Source organism: Solanum pennellii, chromosome 3 (assembly GCF_001406875.1).
Source record: "Solanum pennellii chromosome 3, SPENNV200".
NCBI lineage: Eukaryota > Viridiplantae > Streptophyta > Magnoliopsida > Solanales > Solanaceae > Solanum > Solanum pennellii.
The window spans coordinates 42,889,834-42,904,936 of record NC_028639.1 but is presented as its reverse complement, the minus strand read 5'-3'; the positions used below and the strand labels follow the sequence as shown (position 1 = coordinate 42,904,936).

Sequence of the window (15,103 nt, the reverse complement as noted above, 5' to 3'; positions counted from 1 at the left end):
GTAGTGAGGTTGCTACTAGAAACTTCATATCAACTCACGAAGAGTGTCCACCTCAAAAATCCTCTAGTCACTCAGCTTAGCTTCACATAGTCATATACTTATTTAGACACAATCTAGGTCAAACAAGCAATTCAAGCTTCATAATACATAACACAAGAATCATCTTCATTATCACTTCATTTAACATATTAGTCCATCAAAGCCACACTCACAATACATACTAAATAATATCATGTTCATCAAATAAACACCTCCACCAAGAAGGTGGACAATACCACTCAAGAACAATTTACAATAAGAATTATACAATATAAGAAACTCACCATATAATCAAGACATCGCCACCTATAACCAATTTTATCAATATTTCATCATAATAAGGCCATTAGGTCAGTAGCTAAATCTTAATAACAACACAAGAAAACCAAAGTTCATACCCAACCTAAACATGCTCATTTAACCCATTTCTTAAGCTAAAAGTTTAGAATATTCATAAACATGAGTTCATTGGGGTTTTGACATATAAATCATCAATTTGTAATAGAATTAACACATTTTGATAATTAAAACACTTTTACAAGAAGACTTATGCTTTAAATTATAGATAGAATGAAATGGAATTTGAAAACCCTTTATGAAATCTTTTGTAAATGACTGCTTCAATGGAAGAGGGTTCAAGGATGGATAACATACCTCAAACAGAAGGAAACACTAATTGTTGATTAAAATACACGTCCAAACCATCCCCTCTTTCCCTCCTTGAGTTTTAGCTCAAATGGTGACTTTGAGAGAGTTTTCTTTAGAGAGGGAGTTTGAATATGTGAAGTGAGTGGTCTTGCCTGGGTCTAGGACTTAAAATTGACTTAATATAAATTTAAAACACTAAAAATATTGACATAGTTTTATAAAATACATGGGGTGAATTTACACAAAACACCCTAAGCTAGCAGCAAACTTTAGCAGGTTTTGAAGTTGCCAATCGACGACCCAAGCTACTGGGCATCGTTTGGTCGACGGCCCGTCCTGCTAGGAGTCGATGGCTTCAGAGGCTTCTTCCTGGGGGGGGGGAGTATAGGCTCCCTCTAAGTATGGGAATACTCCTCCAAATCGATGGGGCCTAGATGGGTCTATGGCCAGTAGACTGCCTCAGTCGATGGATTATTGGTTCGGCTGTTTTGGATATAAGTCTTGGGTCCTTTTCTAGGGCCCCTTGTGGGTCATAGATGGAGTCGTACCCGTAAATTAAACCCCTTAACTAATTATTCTAGGTTTTAGGAACATACCATATCAATTTAAAGACAAACAAACACGTAAGACTCACTCAAACACCTCAAGACACACAAGTGCTTTCTAAGCCATATCTTCTGAATATCATGGACGTTCTTGGACGTTTGACCTCCAAACTTCACACACATACTACGAACACTAAATTAACTCATTTTAAAAGAAATTATCTCAAGCAACACTCACGAGGCTCTAGTTAACCTTAGTTTGTTTTGGGGCGTTACATTCTCCCCCACTTAGAATAACATTCGTCCTCGAAAGACACTAAAACATCAAAAACAACAAGGACTCACTTATCGTCATATGAAACATTGCAATCAAGTCACAAACACACAAAATCAAAACATAAACTAGAAAGGAGCATCATTTCACACTTTCAAACACTTAGCAACATAGGCAACTCTTGCCAACTTCAAAATTTTCAAAACTCACCCTTAACCTTATTTTATGGAGGAACTAACTTCTTCAAAATTAAACATAATCATATACAACATTTTTGAACACAATAAAACTTCAATTAAAGCAAGGCAAATTTTCTCAAAATGCAAAATTTTCACAGTAAATTGCTCACTATAACACTGTCAAACAATAAATTTGTAAAAAATTCATTCTTTGAGCACTTCATAAAGATGACATGATAACAAGATCTATAAAACCATATAAACTCATTTCATATCATAAAAACAACAATCAAAAAGAGGTAAGACTTACCAAAACCATCAACTCAGAATTAGTTATCATTACAAGCTCCTACCCATAGAAGGGTTCATCTATGGAGCATTAGGATCAAGGAAAGATTGATTGACCTCTTTCCCTCTTGCTTTGAAGTTAGGTAAATCCCTCATCTTGTTCCCTTATTACACATGCAAAACAACCATCCGTTCCGGCAAGACACTTACCCAAATGTTGCTTCCCACAAGTAGGGCACCTAGTCCTCTCAAAAGAATGGCCACAACCTTGGGGATTTTTGATTTGAGCCCTATCCTTGTTTCCCATGTAAGAATCTTGGAGATAGAACATTTTCATAGGCTTTTGGTGACTAGAATAATCCGACCTAGGCCTCCTACCCTCTTGCCTTATCTCCCTAATTTTGGACTCCTCAATTTGTTGTGCATACACTATGAGCCTAAAGATATCCATGTAATTAAAAAACATTTTCATACGACACTCTTTTTCCACCAAGTTAGACACTCCCTGTCACACCTCGAGCTACCCCCCCCCCCCCNGATCACAAGGTAACCCTGTTGGCATGATCATGAGCATACTAAAGATAATAAACTGATGCGGAATATAAATCATTATTAAATCTGAAAAGATGAGGAATACCCATATTCTATAACTGAGATATTTTAAAACAATGAGTTTAAATCAAAGGAAATATTAACTCAATACTAAGCTGAATCTAACTGTGTTTGAAATAAGCCTCTAAACTCGACTAGAAATATTGGGACAAGCCCTAGCTAAATCTAGCAAATTCTGAAACTAAGTTACTAAAGAATGAAATGACCCTCATGAATTTTGTCCTCGGAGAATGAGGTCTCACCACTGAAACTGTTGAACTAAAGATCGGGAAATCGATATATGCGTGATTTGGATACTGAGAACCAGAACCTAGATCACGAAAAGATGTAGCGCACGTATGCGTCAGTAGTTGAAAGGTATTGAGCATGTAGGATACAATAAAGCTTAAATAAAACATAACTGAGCAAGCATAAAAGCAAGTATAATAATCTGACATGATAAACTAAATTTTGAGCTAACTGGATACAATGACCAATTTATAACATGTTGAAAATTAATAGTGAATATACTAATAAATGGTCAATGCAGAGAGTCTGACTGACCTGTGGGAGCTACTAATAACCGATAATAAAACCACATGAGCTAAATGTGGAGTCCGTTGTATATGCCCCATCGAGAGGACCCAATATTCCCTGCCAAAGGTATAAAGTCATGATGGCGTGATCACTAAAAGAAATACAAAACTAGGGTTCTGAAATTCATGCGATAATTAGAGTAATAACATGATATTCTGATTTGGAACATATATTTTATCTAAATTATAAATTTTTTCTGTAGTTCTAGGAATCCTAGGTTTAATTATGATTATAGAATCAAGAACTAACTTAAAACTAGGGACCCAATGGGTGAAAGGAACCCACTGGTGAAATCCCACACAACTGGTGATGAAATCCATGGAAAAATAGTTATGTTTTAGGGCTGGAAGTGATGGAACATTTGGTGTTATTAAACTAGGGTTCTTGAGCTTTTTCTCCTCTTTTGTGTCTAATTTTCTAAGTTTTGATTTAATGATTTGACTTATATATGTTTTAATTATGTTTATAGGCTTAAACTGACTAAAATATGATGATTTAGGGTCAAACAACGTAACTTAGGGTTTAAACAAAGTGGGAAAGGTCCAAAAGACCCTTGGGAAAGTTGTTGTCGGACCAAATGATGGCCAGGACTGATAGTTTCTTGTCTTGACGACGCCCCGTCGTTGGGTCCGTTGACTAGGCCTATTCGACAGGTCTTTACTAAAATGGGCATAAGTTTTTACTCGAAGGTCTTATTTTAGAAAGGTCGGTGTCTATAGAAAGATAATTCAATTATCTATTTGTGGATAGGTCATGGGATACATATTTAATTTTTTGATAAGAGTTATGACCATTTGAACTTGACTACACCGCATTTCCCCTTAGCTGTTTGCAAATTTTCCACCTACGGACCATGCTGGTCATCCGTAGCTCTTGTCAAAGAGTGGGTGAATGGGGTCTCGATCGACGGTCATGGACTACAGACCGTCGTCTGACCTACGGACCGTCAATAAAGACTTAGCAAATTTTTTATAGCTGAATTTTTTGGGAGTTCCTGATCCCATCGACGGTTATGGAGGACGGACCGTCGTCTGTCCTACCGACTGTTGATGCCACCGTTGGTTGCATCTTCAGATTTTTCTGAAAAAACTAATTTTTTTTGTCTATTTTGGCTAGTGGGTGTTACACTCCCATCACAAATTTGTTCATCGTAGCCCTAGGGTTGTATATCATTATTGGCTCATACTTAGAGAGTTGGGTGAATTTGAGATAGTACAATTGCAACTCATCCCCCCTTGACGAAGGTTCATGAATTCAACAATCTTCTTCTTCCTCCACTGTAGGGAAAGGAACCTATCTAGGAAAGCCTCTATGAATTCCTCCAAATCAACCGGCCCTCTTTAGGGGTTTCTCACTCCTCTGTTGCTCAAAACACACTTGATCCACATCCTTGAGTTGGTAAGCGGCTAACTCCACCTTCTCCTTAGGGGTCACACCCATAGCATCTACCACTTTGAAAACCTCATCCATGAAACCTTGTGGATCTTCATCAACCTTAGTGCCATGAAAAGTGGGAGGGTTCATCCTCATAAAATCCCGAATTCTAGAAGAGGGAGTACTAGCATTAGGTTGGGGTCCAACTCCATCATTAGCTTGGGCATCAAAATGATTGTTGACGTCATGAGCTTGAGACTTCATGAGTTGGGTCAAGTTCATTAGGGCAGCCCTCAACTCCGCATTAGTCATGTCTCCTTAAATAAAAGGACCTTGAGTCATAGGAGGCACTTGGAGAACTTGAGGCTCTTGGGGTTCCGGAGACACTTGAGGTTTTTGAAAGGGAACCTCCTCATTTTCTTCCTCTAGGACAATATTAGGAACTGGTCCAACACGGGGATGGATCCTCTCATTAGCTACACCTCCCTCCTCCCTTCTAGCTGTTGCTCTCCTCGTATTCATGTCCTATAAACAAAAATGAAGAGGTTGAGAAAAGACACTTTATATGATTCAACTCTAAGGCACGACATTAGAACTGAGAACAAAGTGATACTTCTACCATCCTAGAGCCTTTTGTCCATGGATGTGTCGCTACTCACACCAATGCCCAAGATACTACTCGATGTGGCTTGTGAGACTTCTAGACCGTAATATATTTCCCATAACCTTATGCTCTGAAACAAAGTTTGTCATGACCCGGAAGTACCCCCTAGAAGTAATAGAGAACCCTAATTTCGTGACCAGGCGTACTTGATCCTTCGGGGTCTTGTACAAGCCCTACAACTATCTTTCATTAAATAAGACATGAAAAGTAGTGCGGAATTAAAACTTTTCACGAATTAATTTATAAAAAGAAAATCTTTCATAAATATTTAAGAAATCTCATCGTCAGAAGCCAAACTTAAGACACAACATAATATATTAGGGACACGACCCTTTACATTAAAAGAGAAATACATAATAAGTCTTAATAATAAAACTAGGAAACAATAGAGTATGTCATCGAATATTTGAGGATATACCAAATCTTGAGAGAGTAGATTTCCCAATCTTCACCTTCGAATCTTCCAAAGAGCCTTCAACCTATACTTATAGAGTACAGACAAGTATGGGGTTAGTACAAAACAATATACTAATTATGGAATATGCAAAAACATGCAAAAAGGGAAATTTTAGTAAAATAACATTTATGCCACTTAAGTAAAATAATCGTGATTTAAAAAGTAGATAAACAAAAGAAACATCATTTAACAGTTAATAGAAGAATCTCATAATTTTAGAATTTGAAAAACCCATTACAGTAACATTAAGGACATTACAATGACATTAAGGACTTCACAGTGCGCACATTACAGTGAAGAGCATAGTGCAAATCATGTGAACAATAAGGAAAGAAGGGACCACCCATACACCCCCTTCAAATCACACCAAAGGATCATTAAGACCACCAACCATAGACTTACTTCGTAAGGGAATCAAATACACAATCCTAGCTGAACAAGTGTTAAACATGTACCTCTGGAGATGAGCACTCCTCGTTAGTAGAGAATGAGTTACTTAGTAGCAATTGCCTTATCCCTTAACTATGTGCCCAAATAGTTGTAGCTATTGGAAAATCCATGTAAAAGCTAAAAAGTATGACCTTACTTTAGGCAAAGGAGGATCCCTCATTCGATTGGAATTAATATAGGGATTCCATGTCAATCTCTCATGGTCTATGTCGGTTAAGCTAACTTCCAGAAAAGAATTGATTGAACTAAGTCTTTTAATAGATGTGCTACTTAGGGTAGGTGGTGGTATGGGACACTATCTATCCATTGCATTAAGTAGGACTTTATAAAGGGAAGACTTGGTGCCAAACCTTCTAAAAGAGTGTACTACTTAGGGTAGGTGGTGGTATGGGATGCTATCTATCCATTGCACTAACTAGGCATTCCAAAAGGGAAGTCTTGGTGGTTTGTTAAGTGTTCTTCTAAAGTATTGTGTTTTGAGTGGTGACTTGTTCTCACGAGTGGAGTAAGCTTTTGGTCGGTAGTCTCAAAGATCTCTTGGGTGTGCATTGAAGGAGTTCTTTCGACGTTTCCTTCATGGAAAGTCTTGGGATAACCTCGGTGGGGAAACTTCTACGGAAATGAGGTCACTTTCTCATTGTCAATACCTTGGAAGTTCACTATATTGGGAGTCACTTTAGTTCACTGTAATGTTTGGTATAGTTTATTGTAAAATTGGTTAAGTCATTGTGATTGTTCAAATTCAAGGGAAGCCATTAGGAGCATTAAGTGCGAGAAGTAGTATGGGATGCTTCTCTAACATTGCACTTAGTGTGACTTATAAGTACTATTGGATGAGGGAACTTACATGAGGATGTAGTGAGGTTTTTACTAGAAACTTCATCTCAACTCACGAAGAGTGTCCACATCAAAACTCCTCTAGTCACTCAGCTTAGCTTCACATAGTCATATACTTATTTTAGACACAATCTAGGTCAAACATGCAATTCAAGCTTCATAATACATAACACAAGAATCAACTTCATTATCACTTTATTTCACATATTAGTCCATCAAAGCCACACTCACAATACATACTCAATAATATCAAGTTCATCAAATAAACACCTCAACCAAGAAGGTGGACAATGCCACTCAAGAACAATTTACAATAAGAATCATACAATATAAGCAACTCACCATATGATCAAGCCATCGCCATCCATAACCAATTTTCTCAATATTTAATCATAACAAGTCCCGTAGGTCAGTAGCAAAATCTTAATAACAACACAAGAAACCAAAGTTCATACCCAACATAAACATGCTCATTTAACCCATTTCTTAAGCTAAAAGTTTAGAATATTCATAAACATGAGTTCATTGGGGTTTTGAAATTTAAATTATCTATTTCTACAAGAATTAACACATTTTTATAATTAAACCACTTTAACAAGAAGACCCATGCTTAAAAAAATAGATAAAAGGAAATAGAGTTTGAAAACCCTTTTTGAAATCTTTTGTAAATGACTGCTTTAATGGAAGAGGGTTCAAGGATAGATGACATACCTCAAAGAGAAGGAAACCAACTAATTGTGTATGAAAATACACGTCCAAACCATTCCTTCTTTCCCTCCTTGAGTTTTAGCTCAAATGGTGACTTTGAGTGAGTTTTCTTTAGAGAGGGAGTTTGAATATTTGAAGTGAGGGATCTTGTCTAGGTCTAGGAGTTAAAACTGACTTAATATAAATTAAAAACTCTAAAAATATTGACCTAGGTTTATAAAATACTTGGGGTGAATTTACACAAAACACCCCAAGCTAGCAGCAAACTTTAGCCGCTTTTGAAGGTGCCAATCGACGACCCAAGCTACTGGGCGTCGTTTGGTCGACGGCCCATCCTGCTAGGCGTCGATGGCTTCAGAGGCTTATTCATGGGGGGGTATAGACTTTCACTAAGTATGGGTCTACTCCCCCCAATCGATGGGGCCTAGATAGGTGCATGGCCAGTAGACTGCCTCAGTCGATGAAGTAGTGGTTCGGCTGTTTTGGATCTAAGTCTTGGGTCTTTTTCTAAGTCCCCTCGTGGGTCCTAGATGGGGTCGTACCCGTACGTCAAACCCCTAAGCTAAGTATTTTGTTTTTAGTAACATACCACATCATTTAAAAGCAATACAAAAACGTAAAACTCACTCAAGAACCTCAAGTCACACAAGTACTTTCTAAGGCATATCTTCTTAACATCATGGACGTTCTTGACGTTTGACCTCCAAACTTATCCAAACTTCAAACAATGACTACGAACACTAATGTAACTCATTTTAAAAAAATTATCCCAAGAAACTCACGAGGCTCTAGATAACTTTAGTTTGTTTTGGGGCGTTACATTCTCCCCCACTTAGAATAACATTCGTCCTCGAAAGACACTAAAACTTCAAGAACAACAAGGACTCACATAGAGTCATATAACACATTGCAATCAAGTCACAAACACTAAAAATCAAAACATAAACTACCAAGGAGCATCATTTCACACTTTCAAACACTTAGCAACATAGGCAACTCTTGCCAACTAAATTTTTTTCAAAACTCACCCTTATCCTTATTTTATGGAGGAACTAACTTCTCCAACATTAAACATACTCATATACAACACTTTTGAACTTAATCAAACTTCAACTAAGGCAAAGCAAATTTTTCTCAAAATGCAAAATTTTCACAGTAAATTGCTTCATTCTTTGAGAACTTCAAAAAGATGACATGATAACAAGATCTATAAAACCATATAAACTCATTTCATATCATAAAAACAACATTCAAAAAGAGGTAAGACTTACCAAAACCATCAACTCTGAATTACTTAGCATTATGAGCTCCCATCCCATAGGAAGGGTTCTTCTTTTGAGCATTAGGATCTAGAGAAGATTGATTGAACTCTTTCCCTCTTGCTTTGATGTTAGGGAAATCCCTCATCTTGTGGCCCTTATGACTACATGCAAAAAAACCATCCGTTCCGGCAAGACACCTACCCAAATGTAGCTTCCCACAAGTAGGGCACCTAGTCCTCTGAAAAGAATGGCCACAACCTTGGGGATTTTCGTTTTGATCCCTATCCTTGTTTCCCATGGAAGAATCTTGGTGATAGAACATTTTCATAGGCTTTTGGTGACTAGAATAATCCGACCTAGGCCTCCTACCCTCTTGCCTTATCTCCCTAATTTTGGACTCCTTAATTTGTTGTGCATACACCATGAGCCTAGAAATATCCATGTAATTAAAATGCATTTTCATACGACACTCTTTTTCCACCAACCTAGACACTCCCTGTCACGCCCAGAGCTACCCCCCTCCCCGAGACGCGGACCCAGAACTTAGAACCACAAGTGATCCCAAGCTAACCCTATTGGCATGATCATGAGCATACTAAAGATAATAAACTGATGCGGAATCTAAATCATAATTAAATCTGAAAAGATGGGGAATACCCATATTCTATAACTGAGATATTTTTAAAGAATGAGTTTAAATCAAAGGAAATATTAACTTAATACTAAGCTGAATCTAACTATGTCAGAAATAAGCCTCTAAACTCGACTAGAAATACTGGGACAAGCCCCAGCTAAATCTAGCGAAATCTAAAACTAAGTGACTAAAGAATGAAATGACACTCATGACTGTTTTCCTCGGAGGATGAGGACTCACCACTGAATCTGCTGAATTAAAGATCGGGAAATCAATCTATGCGTGATTTGGATGGTGAGAACTAGAACCTACATCACGAGAAGATGTAGCGCACGTATGCGTCAGTAGTTGAAAGTTACTGAGCCTGTAGGATAGAATAAAGCTTAAATAAAACATGACTGAACAAGCATAAAAGCAAGTATTATAATCTGACATGATAAACTGAATTCTGAGCTAACTAGATACAATGACCAATTTATAACATGCTTAAAATGAATACTGAATATACTAATAAATGGTCAATGCAGGGAGTTTGACTAATCTGTGGGAGCTACTAATAACCGATAATAAAACCACATAAGCTAAATGTGAAGTCCGATGTATATGCCCCATCGAGAGGACCCAATATACCCTGCCAAAGGTATAAAGGCATGCTGGCGTGATCACTAAAATGATTGCCCAAAGAGGGGACATACAACCTACTTGGCTAGTAGTTCTTGGACTATTTGGGTACGCTAAACCCTAGTCCAACTCGGTATTATGCTACTCTCTTTGATTCCATAAATTTACTGATTATGTTTGAGTTTCTATAAATACTTGATAGCTCGAAACTGAACATGCAAATTCAGAATGCAACAATTAATCTATTAATTATGCATTTATAACTAAGGCATGTATAACTGAATAACTACAAGATCTGACCTAGCATGTCTAATTCAAGAACTAAAGAAATACAAAGCTAGGGTTCTGAAATTCATGCGATAATCATAGTAATGAAATTATAATCTAATTTGGAACATATATTTTATCTAAATTATAAAGTTGTGCTGTAATTCTAGGAACCCTAGGTTTAATTATGATAATAGAATCAACAACTAACTGAAAACTAGGGACCCAATGGGAAGGAACCCATTGTGAAATCCCACATAACTAGTGATGAAATCCATGGAAAAATACTTAGGTTTTGGGGCTGGAACTGATGGAAATTGTGGTGGTATTAAACTAGGGTTCTTGAGCTTTTTCTCCTCTCTTGCTTCTAATTTTCTATGTTTTGATTAAATGATTTGACTTATATATGTTTTAATTATGTTTCTAAGCTTAAACTGACTAAAATGTAATGATTTAGGGTCACAAACAACGTAACTTAGGGTTTAAACGAAGTGGGAAAGGTCCAAAAGACCCTTGGGAAAGTTGTTGTCGGACCAAACGATGTCCAAGACTGACGGTTCGTCGTCTGGACGACGCCCCGTCGTTGGGTTCGTTTACTAGGCCTTTTCAACAGGTCTTTACTAAAATGGGCATAACTTTTTACTCGAAGGTTTTATTTTATAAAGGTCGGTGTCTGTAGAAAGATAATTCAATTATCTATTTGTGGATAGGTCATAAGACTCATAATAAATTTTGTGCTAAGAGTTATGACAATTTGAGTTGACTAAACTGCATTTCCCCTTAACTGTTTGAAAATTGTCCACCTACGGACCATGCTGGTCATTCGTAGCTCTTGTCAGAGAGTGGGCGAATAGCGTCTCGATCGACGGTCATGGACTACGGACCGTTGTCTGACCTACGGACCGTCGGTCCGTCCCTCGATCAAGGCTTAGAAAATTTTTTACAGCTGAATTTTTTTGGGTGTTTATGATCCCATCGACGGTTGTGCAGGACGGACCTTCGTCTGTCCTACCGACCATTGATGCCGCCGTTGGTTGCATGATATACCATGGTTTGACGATATATTTAATGTTTTTTCCTTAAGTTTAGTGTGTGTCCAAAAGCCTTTTTGTATTGATTTTTATGTAAGTTTCTCTTTATTTGCAGGAAATATGTCTAATGATGAACACGGATGTTTTTGGGCAAGAAATGCCGAAAAGTTTCCACCTACGGAGCTTGTGACGGTCCGTCGAGCTTGTGACGATCTGTAGGTGGCATCGTGGTGAAGCTGCTAAAGGAAGATGGGGAATTCTGACCAAGTGTGGGATTACGAAGTTCATGACGGACTGTCATAGCCACGTCATAGCCACCACAGGCGGACGCTAGAGCTTATGATACGATGTTTCATCTATCCGGACGTGAAGCATTCATCCGAACTTTGTAGGCCCTCATGCTTTCGAGGACGCTTGCCCATTATATTCTAATTTAGATATAGTTTTGAGTTAGTGGAGTATCTTCCACTAGTATTTATTTCTAAATTATTTTCAGACATTGTATTGGTGCTGTTCTGGCAACTTTATATTCTATCTAGATATGACTTTTTCATTCAGTTGAGTATTTTGGTATTAGATGGTTGTTCTGAACGATTATGAACTGATTTAGATAAATCTTATATGAGTATAACTTATCCTACTATGAAGTCTATGTATACTTCAAGTAACTAAAAGTTTTAAATTTTCCGCTAAAATTAACCTAGATGATGTAACGATTACGTATGTAGGCTTGTCTGCGACCTCTAAGAGGTGAACGATGTCGGTCTCGTCTGGGGTCTTGACTTCGGTCGTGACAAAACTGGTATCAAAGCATTAGGTTATATTCCGAGGAAAATAAGTTCACATCAACCACATGAAGTAGTTGCTAAGTCATGGTAGTGAAGTGCACCACTATCCTGAATTAGAGACTGCATGATGCGTAGGAAATTCCTTTCTTCTGATCTTATCGTGCCTTTTCCTAATTTCTGATTTCTTGATGTTATGAGCGTTTCTAACACAATCTTTGTTGTTTTCAGAGAAAATATACTAGGAGAACTATTGGTCAGAGAAGAAGAGGAGCAGCTGCTGGGGACAATCAGGTTCTGCCCTATGCTCCAGCTGAAGGAGTGGCTATGCCGGTTAAACCTTCTAGGTTGATTGATGCAGAGATGCGGGCATCTCTGGCCTAGATGGCACAGGCCATCACTATGAAGGCCCAGGCCATAACTGACTAGGTCAACCGGCAGAATGTTCAGAGGGAGAACCCACAAGTTCGTAGCATGGCTGACAAGCTATAAGACTTCACGAAGATGAATCCTCCTATATTCACAGGGTCCAATACTTCAGCAGATCACTAGGAGTTTGTGAACGAGGTACATAAGATTTTGGTGGCCTTAGGGGCCACGGATACACAGAAAGCTTAGTGGCTTCCTATCAGCTTAAGGATGTTGCACAGACTTGGTGCAAGATGTTGCAGGATAGCCGAGCATTGGGCGGAGTTTCGGTCACTTGGGAGCTGTTTAAGACAGTCTTGCTGGAGAGATTTTTCGCCAGGGAGATGAGGGAGACCAAGGTTGAGGAGTTTATATACCTTTAGCAGGGATCAATGACAATTAGGTAGTATTCCCTGAAGTTTGTTAAGCTATCCAGGTATGCTACTTCCCTTGTATGTAACAGCAAAGACGAGATGAGTAGGTTCCTCACAGGAATCATTGGAGATCTGGAGGAGGAGTGTCGGGCTGCGATGCTCTAGGATATCATGGACCTCTCCAGGTTGATGGTGCATGTCCAAAAGGTTGAGTACAGCCGAAAAAAGAAGGGCATCCGTGATTCTAGGAGTCCTAAGGCTCATGATAAGGCACGTCCTAGCAATTGAGGCAACATAAATAATTTTTGCGTCCGTGAGCATCCAAGATTCAAAAAGGGGCAATAGAGTTCAGGGAACTCTAACCTTCAGAGGAGTACAACACCTAGGGGAGGCAGACCCAAGCCAAAGAAGGGAAATGGAGGTGATATGCAGCATCCCAGAAAGAATTTTGCTAAGTGTGGTCGTGCTCACAATGGAGAATGCAGAAAGGGCACTAATGCCTGCTTCAATTGCGGTAAGAGCGGGAACATGGTCAAGGACTGCCCACAGAACAGGGGTCAGGCTGGAGGTAATGCTCACCCTAGGCCTAGTCCACAGGGTGCAGCTGCAGCCGAGACTCCTAAGAGGAAAAGGTTCTACGCCTTGAAGGGCAGGGAATAGCAGGAAAAGTCCGCTGATGTGGTCACAGGTATGCTACAAGTATTCTCAACATATGTTTATGCTTTACTTGATCTTGGGTCTACGCTTTCCTTTCTAACTCCTTTACTTGCTCTCATTTTTGAGATATTGAAATTCTACATGATCCTATAGTGGTTAGTACACCTTTAGGAGAAAATTTAAGAATTGATAGAGTATACAAGGATTGTCCAATAGTTGTGTGTGGTAAGACTATGTGTGTAGACTTGGTTGAGTTACCAATGCATGATTTTGATGTTATTCTTTGCATGAACTGGCTTCGCAGTTGTTATACTTGTATGGATTGTCATAGTAGTGTTATGAAATTCCATTTCCCAAATGAAGAAAAGCTGGTCTGGGAGGGGTACAACTCGAGTCATCGTAATCCATTGATTTCGAACCTTAAGGCCAATAAAATGATGTCCAAGGGGTTATTGTATCATCTTGTGAGTGTTAATGACTTAGATTATGACGTTCCTTCTATAGACTCAGTGCCTGTAGCGAATGACTTCCCAGATGTGTTTCCTGATGATTTGCCTGGAGTTCCTCCCCCTCGAGAGATTGACTTTTGTATCGAGTTAGAACCATATACTAAAACAATTTCAATTCCGTCTTACGGAATGGCTCCAGCTGAACTCAAAGAATTGAAGCTGCAGTTAAAAGATCTCACTAATAAGGGCTTCATTCAGCCGTGCATATCCCCTTCGGGCGGTCTAGTGTTGTTTGTGAAAAAGAAAGATGGAACCCTTAGAATGTGTATCGATTATCGGCATATCAAAAAAGTTACATTCAAGAAGAAGTATCCAGTTCCCTGAATAGATAACTTGTTTGACCAATTCCAAGGGTCTAGTTTCTTCTCAAAAATTAATCTTCGTTCAGTGTACCATCAGCTCAGGGTTAGGGATGGAGATGTCCCAAAGACAGCCTTTCGTACCTGTCATGGTCACTATGAGTTCCTAGTTATTTCATTTGGTCTCACGAATGCACCAGCTGCATTTATGGATCTCATGAACAGGGTCTTCCGTGAATACCTTTACTCTTTCGTCATAGTATTCATTGATGACATTCTTATCTACTCTAAGTCCAAGGAAGGGCATGAACAACATTTGAGAGTAAAGCTTATAGGTATTTAAACAACATCAGCTTTATGCCAAATTCAGCAAGTGCGAATTTTGGCTAAGATCAGTGACCGTCCTGGGTCATGTTGTGTCCAACAAATGTTTGGAGGTAGATCCCACGAAGACTGAGGCGTTTATGAACCGGCCAAAACCTCTTACTACCACATATATTCTTAGCTTCTTGGAATTGGGTGGTTATTATCGCAGGTTCATGGCCGGTTTTTCTTCCATTGCTGCCTCACTGACAACTTTGACTAAGAAGAAGGCCATGTTTGAA

The 15,103-nt window shown here is 38.7% G+C and overlaps 1 protein-coding gene across 1 annotated transcript; it reads left to right on the top strand.

Moving 5' to 3' along the window:
- The first annotated feature begins 13,204 nt into the window (after positions 1–13,204).
- Positions 13,205–13,693, top strand: LOC107013373. The gene is made up of 2 exons (XM_015213297.1): positions 13,205–13,303; positions 13,403–13,693. Exons 1-2 carry the CDS (start codon positions 13,205–13,207, stop codon positions 13,691–13,693), a joined length of 390 nt encoding a protein of 129 aa, XP_015068783.1.
- The last annotated feature ends 1,410 nt before the right edge of the window (positions 13,694–15,103 follow it).

Excerpts from the sequence above, each read along its gene's own strand:
- LOC107013373 (XM_015213297.1), top strand. The coding sequence starts at position 13,205 with ATGGACCTCTCCAGGTTGATGGTGCATGTCCAAAAGGTTGAGTACAGC. Across the intron at positions 13,304-13,402 it reads GTCCTAAGGCTCATGATAAG|AGGAGTACAACACCTAGGGG; the intron begins GCACGTCCTAGC and ends TCTAACCTTCAG.